Raw genomic sequence first — 14,643 nt, 5'->3', positions numbered from 1 at the left:
AAATAGATTTAACACTTTATTTTAGCAGAGGAACTGTCATTATTGAACCACTCTGATCTTCCCCTTTTGAGGCCCCACTAGTTATGTAGACGACTATTACTAGGAAAAACGACACAATTTCAAAATAAATGTATGATGTCAGCACGGTTGGTACTTGTGTAAAGATTTGGAATGTGACGTTTTTCTACGCATACAGAAAGCAGTCTTGGCTTGTGCTCATGTGTTACACAAAGTTGTTGAATTTTGGTTATTGTTTCCTATGCAGGAAAAAAATTAAAATATACTGGTTTTGTATTTGCTATTTCTAACCCCACACATTCCTGACACACCGCTTTACATCAATACCTTCAGTGATATGTAGTGGGCAATAAAAACTATGTGACCCCTGTCCTGACTGAGGCTCTTTGAACTCGGTGGCACATCTTTACAAGAAGAGGGACACAGGATGCTACCCCTAGCACCCGCCTCCTTTTTAACCTTACCATAGGGAGTTTCAGTAAGACCAATTGGGTCTACCACTAGGTAAGTTTGATTGCATTCTGACGTCCCCAGTGATCCATGATAAGCAAAGAGTAGGGACAGCAAGCTGATCAACCAGAGGTTGAGACAAAGAAAGGATCCCGTCAAAAGAGTCTGACAAACTACAGGTCTGTTACAGATCGGTCATATGTGGTCCTCTATGGATAAGAATGACATCCTTATTCAGGTTTTGGAGGGAGCCCAGTGGTAAAGCATGCCAGCATGATGGGGTAGAATCCAGCATTCTTAAGTAGTGAAAACTGGCTTAGCTGCACATCACTACTTAGCCTTAATCATTGTGAATCAATGTATTCACAGAATCTTGTGTATATCATTCTGTGTTGTATGGAGTCAACCAATAGGACGAGTGCACAATAGACCACTTACGAAGTACTCCTCTCTCACTTGTTTTTATTTGTATATGCTTTACCTATCTTTTTGTGCCTTTGCTGGGTATCTGTTTTTGTTTTTGCATACAAACTGCGCACATCTTGAAAAGTGTCTGTATAGTTAAGTATTGTCTCATTACTAGGGCATTTTTAATGAAATAATAATTTTTTTGCAAGAATCTGGGGACTGGCATCTAAGGGCCTGATTGAGATCTTTATGGACAGGTTACTCCATCACAGCGGTGATGGATAGCCCATCCACTGAAATATAAATCCCAATAATAATCCTATTGGATTTATATTTCGGCAGATGGGACATCCGTCACCATTGTGATGAAGTAACCTATCTGCCAAGATCTAAATCAGACCCTAAAACATTGCAGACTATTTGAGTGTTCGACTGGTGAGCTGTTTTTTCAATGGAAGTAGAATGTTGTTGTAGTTTGATGTTACGGGAAATAGTGGCTGTTTGTTGTCATTATATCATTATGCACATCGCCGTGGACTCTTGATGATTGCAGTGTCCTTGCTAAGATCACAAGATCGTTTATAATAAGGTAATTTTGATCACGTCTTTTGGAAGTGAATATGAAGTGTCTTTTCCAGTGGAAAATAGCTGATTTCAGTTCTGTGATTCGTCCTGTCTCCAGCTTCCTCATAAGTTGTCTCATTTAAACAGATTGTGATGCTGTTTCTGACCCCCAACCTGTTTATTTCTTCCTCCTTTCGCCAACAGGTGGCCAACGTGGAGCTGTATTACAGAGCCCTGCAGTACTACCTCGACTTCAAACCACTCCTCATCAATGACCTGCTGTTGGTGTTATCGCCTAGACTAGACCACACGAGGACGGTCAGCTACTTCTCGAAGGTGAGCATTCAATGCTGAACTTCTTAACTTTGTAGGATGTTACAAGTGGCTTGGCTTTTTAATGTAGAAACAGAAAAAAGTTAATGCGGTCCATTACACAGTTGCGTAACAATAGCCCTTGCAGCTTCTGCAGAGCGGAGGCCCCCGAGCTCTGGCTCTTGATAGTGCAGCAGTCACGTTGCCATATTTCTAACCATGTACATAGAGCGGGTTTTGAGTCTACCCCATTCAGCCTTTGACTTTCTTCAACTAATATTTTCATACATTGGCTTGAGACATTGTCAATCAAGGCTTGCTTCAACCAAGTGGGAGATTCATCTCTAGCATTATGCTAGTTGTTTTTTGGGCGTATCCTTCCACCTCCATTCGGGTGCTTTCATTGAATTACAAGTGACTACTTTACAGCTATTGTCACTCTACTCCTACTGGTTTCCTCTTGTGTGCTCTAATGTGCTAACGCTTCAAGTTTAACCATATTAAGCCGGGTTTTTTTGGCTTTGCACATGCTTATTCTAATTGTTTTTAATAAAAAAAACTTTCACTGATAGCGAAGACTCCAAAGTAGAGATGCAGAATAAGGCTTGCATGCTGTGCTATTATGGACGTTCAGCCTGCTGTTTTCAGTAATTTTAGTGCATTTCCTACTTTTCGAACACATGTACCTTTTTTAATGGAGTTACTCCTGTTTTCGACTGCCTAGGTGAACCAGTTACCACTTGTGAAACCATACTTGCGTTCGGTGCAGAACCACAACAACAAAGGTGTCAATGAGGCCTTGAACAATCTGCTGACAGAGGAGGAGGATTATCAGGTGAGGAGAGGTGCAGGATGCAGCCATTAGTGTGATATGAGATGTGGCAGGGAACGTAGACTTGTCACAGACTCTAGATGATAGACTTAATAAAGCCTGGTGTCATGGGGGCTTTACGCCCAGCAATCACGGACAAGGCTGAATACATTGTGTAGGATAACCTGACCCACCTGAAGCCGACATGGAATGATTTTTTGGGTTTCCTTTTTACCAGAGTCTTAACATTCCGCAACCCAGCATCAATTGTCAGGATTCCACAGCTGTGCACACATTTGGACTTACAGAGCCTCGCAGTAGGCAGAGAGGATAGAATAGCACTTAAACGGTATATTTTCCACTCATGACCTCTGAATGTCAGCTCTGCTGCCATAGTGGTTAAACATGTGTCCCCTTCATCAGAATCTTTAATTTCATTCCCAAGCACTGGTGCCGTCTAGGGACCCCACAGCCATCTTTTTAAAGACCACTGTTGACCTATTTACAAATCAGTTGTTTGACATTTTAGATTGTATCTTTTAATCAAGACATGCATCGATTCACCTGCTACATTTCTATACTTTTTGCAGCTCCCTGAAATCCACCTAGTTAAACTCTAAACAAGGCTATTTTGTTTGTTGACATTTACATGTGAAATATTTGATTTGTTTTCATTCAGCATTTTAGTGCCCCATTTTTTATGGACCATGTATTACTTTGGGGGACAAACTGAAGGTGGTTGTTACAGTGAGTCACTCTCTACCTGTTCTTGACTTTTTCAGGGTCTGCGGGCTTCCATTGATGCTTACGATAACTTTGACAACATTAGCCTGGCGCAGCGCCTCGAGAAGCACGAGCTGATAGAGTTCCGCCGAATTGCAGCTTATTTGTACAAAGGCAACAACCGCTGGAAACAGAGTGTCGAGCTTTGCAAGAAAGATCGTCTTTACAAGGTAAGTTACGTTTAGGGGCATTAACTTCATTACTGCCACCACCAGCAGTATGTGTATCTTGTATGACTTCTTATGCATGAGAACATCTCAATACATATTTGCAACTATTAACAGTTGTAGATATTTACAGAGAAGGTCTGTTTTGGAGAGCAACCATTGCCCAAATCAGCTATTTCCTTTGACCTGTTGTCAGTTGTCAGTCAGCTCTCATGACACTGCCCTTAAAAGCATTTCCTCTGGTGGCCATACCGCCGCGAGTAAGACTGTTTCAAATAAGTGTTACATCAAACGTATATCACCTGCACAACATTGGTCAAGATGGGTCGTAGTGGTTCGGAGGACTATGGCGGGGTTGCAGAGAGGGTGGGTACATTCTACCACACGATCTGGGAATGCCCCTTGATACGGATTATCTGGGAAGCAGTTACTCAAACAGTGGGTGGGATGTGTGGGTTTGCCTTAACACTGTCCCCATGATCTGTCTGCCTTCTTAGCATCTGGGATGCTACCGATTTTAGCCGCATGGACCAACTGTGGGTAGCTAATGGATTTGCACTTGCAAAATGCAACATCACATGTAAGTAGGGAGTCCCAGACCTACCAACGATATTGGAATGGGAGCTTGATGGCAATGGGTGTATGCTGGCGGAACGAGCAGTCTACACGAATAGTGGTTGCCCCTAGAAGTGAGACAAGATATGGGGGAAATGGAATGCGTACCGATGTAATGTTTGCACTTCCCCCTCAATACGTAGACATGGACCGGCTGGGTTACTAATATGATGTATTTCTGGTGGTGGGAGGGGGGGGATGGGATTGTTTTCAGATTAATCAACATGGAATGTAATATCCAGTTGCTGATCTGATGTGATGCACATGGTTGTATTGTATGTTATCACTATGTTCAATAAAGATTTATTTTAAAGCATTTCCTTCCTCCCTTCATAGCATGTGGTGCTATCACCATCTTGTCTCTGGTAACAGGATACATCCCACAGCTTTGTGGACAGGAAAATACATAATGCCCCAGCATATCACCTGGCTGAGCCTTGCATCTCTAGTTCTTAATTCTCCAGCAACTTGAACATACACAATATATGCCTCTGTAATGCCTTCTTCGAGCATATTGTAGTGCAGTGTTAAACATACTATTCTTTGTTTTCCACAATACATTACTCCATCATTCTCCTGTACTTTCTTTATCAGCCAGTTCATGCCAGAGATGTAAATTGAAAGCTGGGTCATGCCAGAGTCTAAACCTAGTGTCTGAATTCCAAGATTCCCATGTTAAATACTTTGGGCCCATGAAACCTCTTGCCTTGTTTATTTTGTTCACATAACACACATTGTTCTTTCAAATTGGCTTTTTCAAATTGGCTTTTACTTATGAATGTGTGTTTCTCTGCAGGCCTGTATCCTTTGCTCTTTGGGGATTTAACGGGGAGAAAACAGGGAGTTTTGCATTGTGAATGTATTCTGAGTTCACATGCTTTGTATTATTTATTACCTAGGAGATGGGTTCGGAAATTCTTTAAAAAAAACAAAAACTTTTTCTGTTAGGTGTTGATCATAGTTCGAGCTAGTATTACATAAACTGTAAGTTTGCAAAGCCCCAGTACGTGCACTACCATCTTTAGACTTTTTCGGTGGTAAGTTATGAAGCAAACAGATGATTGAGCATGACTGGGACATCAAATTCAACATCAGCTGGGGGAAATAAATTAGTTTTCTCGAGACAATTGACCATAGTCAAGTTCAATGTGTGTCAGTTTAGTTACATATGTTTACATGCATCGTTTACTTAATATTTATGGATGGATTTTTAGGAGATGGTGGAGCACCATTCAGGTTCTGCCAATAGTGCCACAGAAAATTGGCTAAAAGACATGAACACTGTATGTAAATTGTTTTCCTCTAGATCCTAAGACGGAATTTTTTTACTCATGTTCAAAACTGAAGAAAAAGCGCGAAAAATAGAGAAACAATAAGCCATGGGGGGTAAGCTCACCATGTTTAGGATCAAAAATTGACCTAAGGATGTAAAAAGAGAACCCGCAGTGCTGGAGATGGGTATTGAGCTGTGGGGGTGGGGGGCTCAGAAGAAGGAAAGGAGAAAGAATTCTCCAGCTTGGACATTGAGTGAACAGGGACTTTCTAAAAATAAACTATGAAAATTGTTCTAATGGGCATCTTTTTAACTCCAAAAATGGGCAGTCTACAATTGCTGTTGCTGATGAGCCTTCTGAGTCAAAAAGATAGGGCTCCAAAGCTAAATCGCCATTATTGATGTAAAAAACGCTGATCCTTGAAAAGGTGAAAGAAAATGTATACACCTTCCAGTGCAAAATACAGAGGCACCAGCAAGATTGTAATAAGGCCCATGACTCATTATAACAAACTCTTAAAATGGTGGATGCCAGCCATGATGAAACCTCTCTAATAAAACTCAATTTTGGGGAATTATCATAATTGCTAAATATTTTTCCACAAACGTCCTGTGTATTTTTTTATAGAATTTTTTTTAACCCAATTTATATTACCAGATTCAACATATGAAAAAAAGTGTTAAAACATAATTCTTACAGCTCCATAAATAAAAGGACTTGTAAGAATACATTTAAAAAAGTAAAGACTTATTTTCTTTATTTAAAATGCTTCTATAGCGCTGCTCTACCCAAGGGTGTTGACTTGTTTTATATGGTAACAACATTAAAAAGAGTGACGTCTTGGGGTAACTTGTAGTAACATTGATAGAATGTAAAAAAGACTGATGATGTATCAATAGAGAGCCATCAGAGCTAGGGATAAAATAAGAGAACTGGGAAAAAGGAAGACTGTGGAAAGAGCTAGTTGAGGGCGGTGGAACTGGACTGGGTTAGGAGTGGGAGGGGTATAGAATGGGGGTTAGAGGGAAGTTGGGTAGATGAAAAGGAATTTCAACAGGGTAGGGAGGGGAAAAGGAAGGATTGAGGGGATGAATTTGGGAAGTCGAATAACATTCAAGTGGAGGGAGAGAAAGTGTAGCAAAGGTGAGGGGCTAAAGAAGAGGAACACTTGAGAGGACGCGGCGAAAAAATTAAGTGGAAGGGGGATAAAAGGAGTAAGTGGAGAATGAGAGGACAGGAGGAAAGTAGAAAAAGGAACATGGGAAGCAAAGATGAATCCATGAGGGAGTAAAGAATTAAGGTAAGAAAAGAGCATTGCAGGAGTATTTTTGTTGCGAGGTTAAGAGTCGTTTAAAGATAACTCACAGAGCACTTAAAAAGGAAGGCTTTTAGATTCTGTCAGATAATTTGTAGGTTGTCTTGTTATCGCATTTCAGCAGGGAGAGATTTCCAGAGGGTGTGAGCTGCTCCCAAAAAATATTGCCTTGGCTAATTTGATTTTCAGATTTTTGGATTCAAGTCTGAAGAGGTCTTTAATTCTTAGGTATTTATTAGCTTCAGGGATTTTTTTGTATAGCTGAGCTTATATAGTTTATATCAGATTTGAAGTCTGAGTGTAACCCAAAACCTGTGGTTGTACAGGATTGATGCTGGATGCTTTGACCTACCTTGTCTGGGTGGCTTTACATGAAGAGCCTCTGGTGGCGGAGTCTCTTTTTTTGGGACTATTATAAATAATGCAGCTTTTTAACATTTTGAGCATATTGAACAATGTGGGGGCTGAGAATAGAGTACAGTACTTTACCCACAAATGCCTTTTTTTCTAAAATCAAATGACCGTTCCCCACAAGGAAAATAATGAACTCCTCAGAAGGATGGGGGGCCTCGTACAAACGGTTTACTAGTAAAAGGTCTTTGAAATTTGGAAGAAGCGGTCAAAAATAGAAATGTACGCAAATTTGAAGACCGTATACTTTGCACTTTTCAAGCCTGGTGCAGTGGCACATGATACAGGCAATACTACTACTGTTTTATGTCCACTAACAAGGGAAGCATGGTGCTCAGCACAATGAAGTGGCACTGGAGGTTTAGCATTTAGCCTAGCACTTGTCAGAAAAGTTAATTTGGTGTCACACCATCTGTCAGGAGAATCAAATGTTCTGGCAGATGTATTAAGAAAATGCATGGGAAATTTCCCACAAGTGGGTACTAGATCAGAAAGTGCCAAGGCCTATTTGTAATGCTTGAAACAGCAGAGATGGTTATTAGCGTCCGGCGTAAACCTAAAAGTACTCTAAATTCAAAAGTTATGGCACTGCTTTCACCTTTTGTGCCACCTTGCCATGCTAAATTAAACTCAATTCAATCCCCTTCATTCATTTTCAAAAGTGAAAATGATATGCGAGTTTTTCAGTTAATAGATTTTTAATTAATTGTGAGTTACCCCATCAAGGCGCATGTACCTGAGTTAGTTTGTATGATTGCGTCACTGAGTAGCTGAAGGGACATGAATTAAAGTGCTATTTGCTTGTTTTTTTTATTTTGTGTCTAGCTTTGTTAATTCAGCAAAGGTTGCTATTTTGCAAGGACATCTGACATTGAAGATAAGATTGGTTGGTTTGTTGTGCTTATGGCGTTTTAGGGTGCGTGTGGGACAGGCGTAGTTTTCTGTTGCTGGGTCTAGGAAGCTGGAGACATGCCAGTAGAGCTGGGGCTAAGTCAATAGGCATCTCAGGCTTGAATGCACAGCGTTTTCTACCTCCTCCTTAGGTTGGCAGGAACTAGTTTACAGGTCTGGGGGAGCCCCCTAAATACTACACTTGGGGGTGTTTTAGTGGAATAGCAGGTAGGGCCAATGGGCACCTTACGTGGGGTGACTACACCCTCAATTATGCCACCCTCCTGCGGGAATGGGCATAGTCCTAGCCCTAATGGAAGGAGTCTCACCATCTTCAACATCGCGGGGACTGAAAGATGTGCTTCATCTTGCCTACCCCCACCTTAGGGGGGGGGAATTGGCAAAGGTGGGCATACATCCTATTCCTCTAGGTTTTCCCGCCTAAAGTGGGGGTGTACACCGTGGGTTGCTAGCAGCAGATGCGAGGGGGTCGCATTACAAAGGCGGCAGATTCAATAAATCCCACATTGGCATCACTGTGGGTTTATTGAGAGGAGTTGTTTGGTACCAAACACTCATGAGTTCAGAGAAGCTATCATGGTGCTGGGGAACTTGAGCTGTCCAGTTTCCAGCCCCTGTACGGTCTATGGCTTCCATATCACTTACAATATCAAAGAATGGCCGTAAATATTGTAGGGGCATATCTGCACATGCAGATATGCCTACACTTGTGGTATAGTACACCCTGCCTTAGAGCTGGAAGGCCTGCTAGAGGGGTGACATACCTATACCTTAGGCAGTGCTAGTTGGCATGGCACACAGGCAGTATGCTATATCGACTGTTGTTTAGTCTGCACTAGGCCATGCTTGCTGCAGTGGCAGTATGCATGGCCTAGGTGATGGGTCCCTAGGGGACCCTCTTCTGTCCCCAATGCACTAGGTACCCAGGTACAATTTACTAGGGACTTACAGGGGGCCTGAAGGGCCAATTGTGGAATAGTTTTTAGTGAAGAAGCACTGGCACAGGGGACCTGGTTGGCAGGGACCCTGTGCACTACAATTGAAACCACATAAAATATCAGGCAAAAAGTAGGCGCTAACCATGTCAGAAGAGTCACTTTCTCACAATTGGACTATATCTGCTTTCTTTTCCACCCACTTTGTCTAACCCAGTGTTTCATTGCTTGTCGGTCTTAGGGTGACCGGTATAGCATCCTACTAAACAGACAGTAAAATATATATTGCAACTCATTGGTCTTTTGCAAGCCATGTATAATCTCTTTTGGGTCTCTTTCTAGGATGCTATGCAGTATGCCGCAGAGTCCAAGGATATGGAGCTTGCGGAGACATTGCTGCAGTGGTTCCTGGAGCAGGGCAAGCAGGAATGCTTTGCAGCATCTCTTTTCACCTGCTATGACTTGCTGCATCCAGACATAGTTCTGGAGCTGGCCTGGAGGCACAACATAATGGACTTTGCCATGCCTTACTTCATCCAAGTGATGCGGGAGTACCTGACCAAGGTAGGTCACTTCAACAGGTGGAGTTATGACATGCTGTTGGAACACAAATAGTGAAATGTATTTTTAACAGTATTGCAGTTCTAAGCCACTTGCCTGGTCCTGATTTGTTTATGTCCATTTGCAGAACCTCACATATCTATTTTAAAAAGTGTATTGTATGTGGGTTTTGTTAGTAAGCAGAATGTTTTATATTCATTTTCTTTCTACACACCACCTATTCAACTTCAGTAATTTACAGAGAGTAAGCTTAATAAAGCATATTAAACATCACCATATTACACGTGCAATGTCTTATGAGCAAACGTACACATTAGCCCAATCTGTTCACACAGCCGCCTCTCTTTCTCCTACAACCAAGTTGTGCAGCCATTCTAACCGTTCAGTTTTTCCCGGACACTATGATTACAATTTAAGCATTTCTCCTTCCACTAATGTTTGCTTGTTTTGAGGTTTCCTGAAGTGTTCCTGTTATTGCTATCTCCTGGGACTACCTTGTCATCCCTTCATCCTTTGCCTTTTTTTGCAGGTAGACGAGCGCTTTGTGAAGGTGACTGTTTCCAGATCTTGTTTCCTTTGATATGTCGGTATGCCGGCCTTAGGGTTCCTTTGCATAAATCTAGTTACTTGAGCAGCTGTTGCTGTGCAAAAGCTAACCAAAGTCTTGCTGAAGCCTGGCTCTTAAATAGGGATGTGGGTGACACTGGCTGAGTCAAACCTAACATACATGAAGTTATTTGGATCTAGTTGTCGTTGTTACTCCTAGCGGTGTGCATAGGTACTGCTGAGTGAAACTTAACACTACCTGTCTGTTCGTACGTCCAGAACTACTACACGTTTAATTTGTTGACCTTGATAATGCAGTCTAATTCTCCATCATGGGAGCCTTGATATTCCTATACATTAGAATATTTCCTTCCAAAGCCCATTTTAAATGAATAAGTAATTGTGTTAATTATTTTTACAGCGGAAACATGGCAAATTACAGGTAGCATTTTGTGTTTACATTTATTGAAATCCAATCAAAATCACATTCTGACGTGAGAGCCCTAGCACAGCAAGAATCCCATTTAAATGCTCTTTAAAAAGTAAACAAAGGATGCAGATAAACACTCTATTACAAAAGGTCATTTAAAAATTGGCTCATTCAGGCTTCAAGCAGTTCACTATCCCAGAATGCAAAGCAGTGTCAGTTAGTGCATTCATTTTTCCAATCTGCAGAGTTTAGATCCTGAAATCTAGCAGTTTCAGCTTGATTTTGTTAGCCAAATGCAGGCTAGTTTTTTTGGTACCTTTTCTTTTAGTTCAGTGTTGGTGGTATTTTCACTTTATAATGAATAACAAGATTACTCTTGTTGTGAACCTGCCAGTGATAAAGCTTTCCAATAACCTCCTCTCTGTGAATGTTGCCTTTCCTGCAAACAATCCTGCATGGTGAAGGGCCTTTAAGAGTCAAACATATCGTCATCACTAGGCTTTATTTGTCCTCTCAGATTGCTCTAGTCTAGGACAGGGGCTACGCATGAAAGGAGCATGGAGGGGATTGCACGTTTAGTCAGCACTGGGCTTTGGCACAATCCTCCTAAGTGCCTCCGCCATTAATTCACCAATGTTGTGGGTACTTCAATATTGATGGTGCCCTCTGTGAGAAGATATATGAAGACCGCACTGGCACAGCATGTGCAAGTGTCACCTAGGGCACAGAAACGGAGTGCTGCAAAATCCAGCTATTTTATCCTTCGAAATCGTTCATGGTGAAAAGTTTTTTGCAAATGAGGTTTCTTGCACTTTTATGTCATCTTCAATATTTTATTCAAACTGTTCATTGTTCAATGTAATATTTTCTTCATATACACTGATTATCCATTTCATCAACTTTCTTATTTTGGCGAATAAAAAAACACAATTTTTTTCCAATGCATTTCGGCCTAAATGGCCTTCATCTGGGAAATCTGTGAAGCAAAAACATGCATCTATCACTCTTTCTGTATAACACAAAATGTATAATTAACAAACCATACTCTCATAATATACCATAACTAATGACAAAATAATATGTTAAACATTTCAAGGTGTAACCTATAATTTATAGGCAAAAGATAGTGGGCCCTTATTTGCACATTTAAATCAGCAAACAACCTTCTTTTCTAAAAGTTCGCCATGGTATACCAAATGAAACACGTACGATAGAACTGGTTGTTAAACCAAGGATTAGATGTTTATTTAAAATATGCCCGGAATAGCATGTTCTTTCTGTGTCATGTTTCTCTTTTTCGTTTGAGAAACATGAAGCTATAGCGGACAATCCCACTATCATTTGTCAAAGAGCAGATAAGGGTGGTGCTCTAATAATTATGAACAAAGACTACTATAACTCGCAAGCATTAGTGCATTTACAAGACGAAAAAACATACATGGAACTTGACTCTAATCCCACTAAAGAGATACAAATGGTCCTTCAAACCATCATAACCAACGCCATACCCACAGGATGCGTAGATGACAAAATGAAGAAATACCTTACTACAGATCACCCAAAAACACCTACATTTTATCTTACACCAAAGATCCACAAGAACCTCACCACTCCTCCATGCCGCCCCATAGTTTCCACATGTGGGAGCGTCCATGAACCTGTGGGAAAATTGATTGATAAATATCTGCAAGCCTACGTGATCAAAATGGGATCTCATGTTAAGGATACCACAGACTTTTTGATGAAATTAGATAACCTACACTTGGAAAATGATGAAAATATTATCATGTGCACCATAGATGTCCAGGCACTCTATACTTCCATACCCCATAACATGGGGTTAGAAGCAGTTGAGGAAGCACTACTTCACATGGATTATGAAGAACCCATGAAAATATTCTTACTGGAACTATTACATTTTACATTAATGCACAGCTATTTTAGATGGGAAGACAAATGGTACCTCCAAAAGTCGGGTACAGCCATGGGAAATCCAGCAGCACCGTCGTATGCTAATATTTTCATGCATTCATATGAGAACACACACATCTTGCAACAACATCAATGGAACAAAGATGTATGTCTATATCTCAGATATATCGACGACATTTTCATTTTGTGGAAAGGTTCAAAGGACAATTTGATTTTCAACATCCAACAACTGAATGAAATGGATCAACGTATACAATTCACCTATGAAATTGAAGAGAACCAAATTAACTACCTGGACGTAACTATCAAAAAAACAGGACACCAAATTGAAACTACCTTACATACCAAAACCACTGATCGCAATAATTTACTATCATATCAGAGCTTCCACCCAAGTCCTCTCAAACAACACCTACCGTACTCTCAGCTCCTTCGAGTTAAGAGAATTGTCTCACACCCCGAGGAATCAAAGACGCAAGCACACAATATGCTACAACGGTTCAAAAAAAGAGGATATCCTGAGACTGTGTTAAATTCTGCAGTGGAAAGAACCGAATCAAAAGACAGAAGGTCATTACTATCCACACCCCACATCCAAAAAGAACCCAAGATAACATGTGTAAGCAAGTATTCAACCATGAGCCCATTGTTTAAAAGAACAATCAAAAAAACAGTGGCGTATGTTACAAACTGAACCAGATTTTAACAACATTTTTGCGGAAGAACCGATATTTGCTTTCACCAGAGCAAAAAATCTAGGGGAAATCCTTAAAAACCCAACTACCACCAAAACCAACACAAAATTCAAAGGCACAATCCCATGCAGAAATTGCAGTAATTGTAACAACATAATGGAAGGCAACACCATTTCGCACCCTATGAGAGGGAATAAAATCAAATTAAGAGTAAATGCAACCTGCGACACAAAAAACATCATATATATGATAAAGTGCCCCTGTGGTAAAGCTTATGTTGGGCAAACAGAGCGGAAACTTAAAGTGAGACTCACGGAGCACAAAAGTAATATCAGAACCAAAGTGTTAAAATCAGCAGTGGCAACCCATTTCACTGAACATAATCATCAAGTGAATCAGATTAAAGCTTGCATATTGGAAGTGGTGGAAAGACCAGAAGAAAGAGACAATAAAAAAACACTTTTAAAAAGAGAGAACTATTGGATATACCATTTACAGACCTTGAGGGTTAAATGAACGGACAGAATTTAGTTGCTATTTGTGAATCCCGTGAACATTTGTTTACCTGTAGTGCTGAGCATAATACCGATTTCACGTTATATTTCATTTTAATATAGTTTAATTTTTTGGTCATATTGATATTTATGTAGGTTTGAAGCCTTCGTCTAATTGCTGATAATCGCCTAAACACATTAGTACTCCGATGATGCTTGAAATGATCCACCGATTATTGTAGTCTGTTTTTTCGCTTTATACATTAGTCAACAATGCGCCCTGTGCCTTTAATTTTAAGTTTTCAGCCCTCGTAGTTAACGCGCAAATTCGTACATCTCAAACCACACCCCAAGCGTCACACGCAACCTTTACCAAATCACACACAGCTTTAGGTGTAGCGGTTTAGGACGTTCCAACGGCGAAAACCCGGTAAGCGATAGATTATCGCAGTAACCTTCATGCGCGTAGCAGCGATTTAAGATCGGAACTGTTTTGTATTTAATAGATAGATGCGAGTGACAAACCTGTTTGAATGCACGTAACATTGTTTCAATTCCGGGCATATTTTAAATAAGCATCTCATCCTTGGTTTAACAACCAGTTCTATCGTACGTGTTTCATTTGGTATACCATGGCGAACTTTTAGAAAGAAGGTTGTTTGCTGATTTAAATGTGCAAATAAGGGCCCACTATCTTTTGCCTATAAATTATAGGTTACACCTTGAAATGTTTAACATATTATTTTGTCATTAGTTATGGTATATTATGAGAGTATGGTTTGTTAATTATACATTTTGTGTTATACAGAAAGAGTGATAGATGCATGTTTTTGCTTCACAGATTTCCCAGATGAAGGCCATTTAGGCCGAAATGCATTGGAAAAAAATAGTGTTTTTTTATTCGCCAAAATAAGAAAGTTGATGAAATGGATAATCAGTGTATATGAAGAAAATATTACATTGAACAATGAACAGTTTGAATAAAATATTGAAGATGACATAAAAGTGCA

The 14,643-nt window shown here is 40.3% G+C and overlaps 1 protein-coding gene across 2 annotated transcripts in view; it reads left to right on the top strand.

Moving 5' to 3' along the window:
- CLTCL1 (clathrin heavy chain like 1) overlaps positions 1-14,643 on the top strand; it is a 330,795-nt gene that overhangs the window by 254,873 nt on the left and 61,279 nt on the right. For both annotated transcript variants that reach the window (XM_078667862.1, XM_078667861.1), the window contains exons 27-30: positions 1,645-1,776; positions 2,477-2,587; positions 3,346-3,516; positions 9,318-9,539. In XM_078667862.1, the coding sequence (XP_078523988.1) occupies positions 1,645-1,776; positions 2,477-2,587; positions 3,346-3,516; positions 9,318-9,539 (636 nt within the window). The remainder of the gene's footprint in view (positions 1-1,644; positions 1,777-2,476; positions 2,588-3,345; positions 3,517-9,317; positions 9,540-14,643) is intronic.

Source organism: Lissotriton helveticus, chromosome 11 (genome assembly GCF_964261635.1).
Source record: "Lissotriton helveticus chromosome 11, aLisHel1.1, whole genome shotgun sequence".
Lineage (NCBI taxonomy): Eukaryota > Metazoa > Chordata > Amphibia > Caudata > Salamandridae > Lissotriton > Lissotriton helveticus.
The sequence above is the reverse complement of the archived record's forward strand: the minus strand, read 5'-3'. Positions and strand labels throughout refer to the sequence as shown.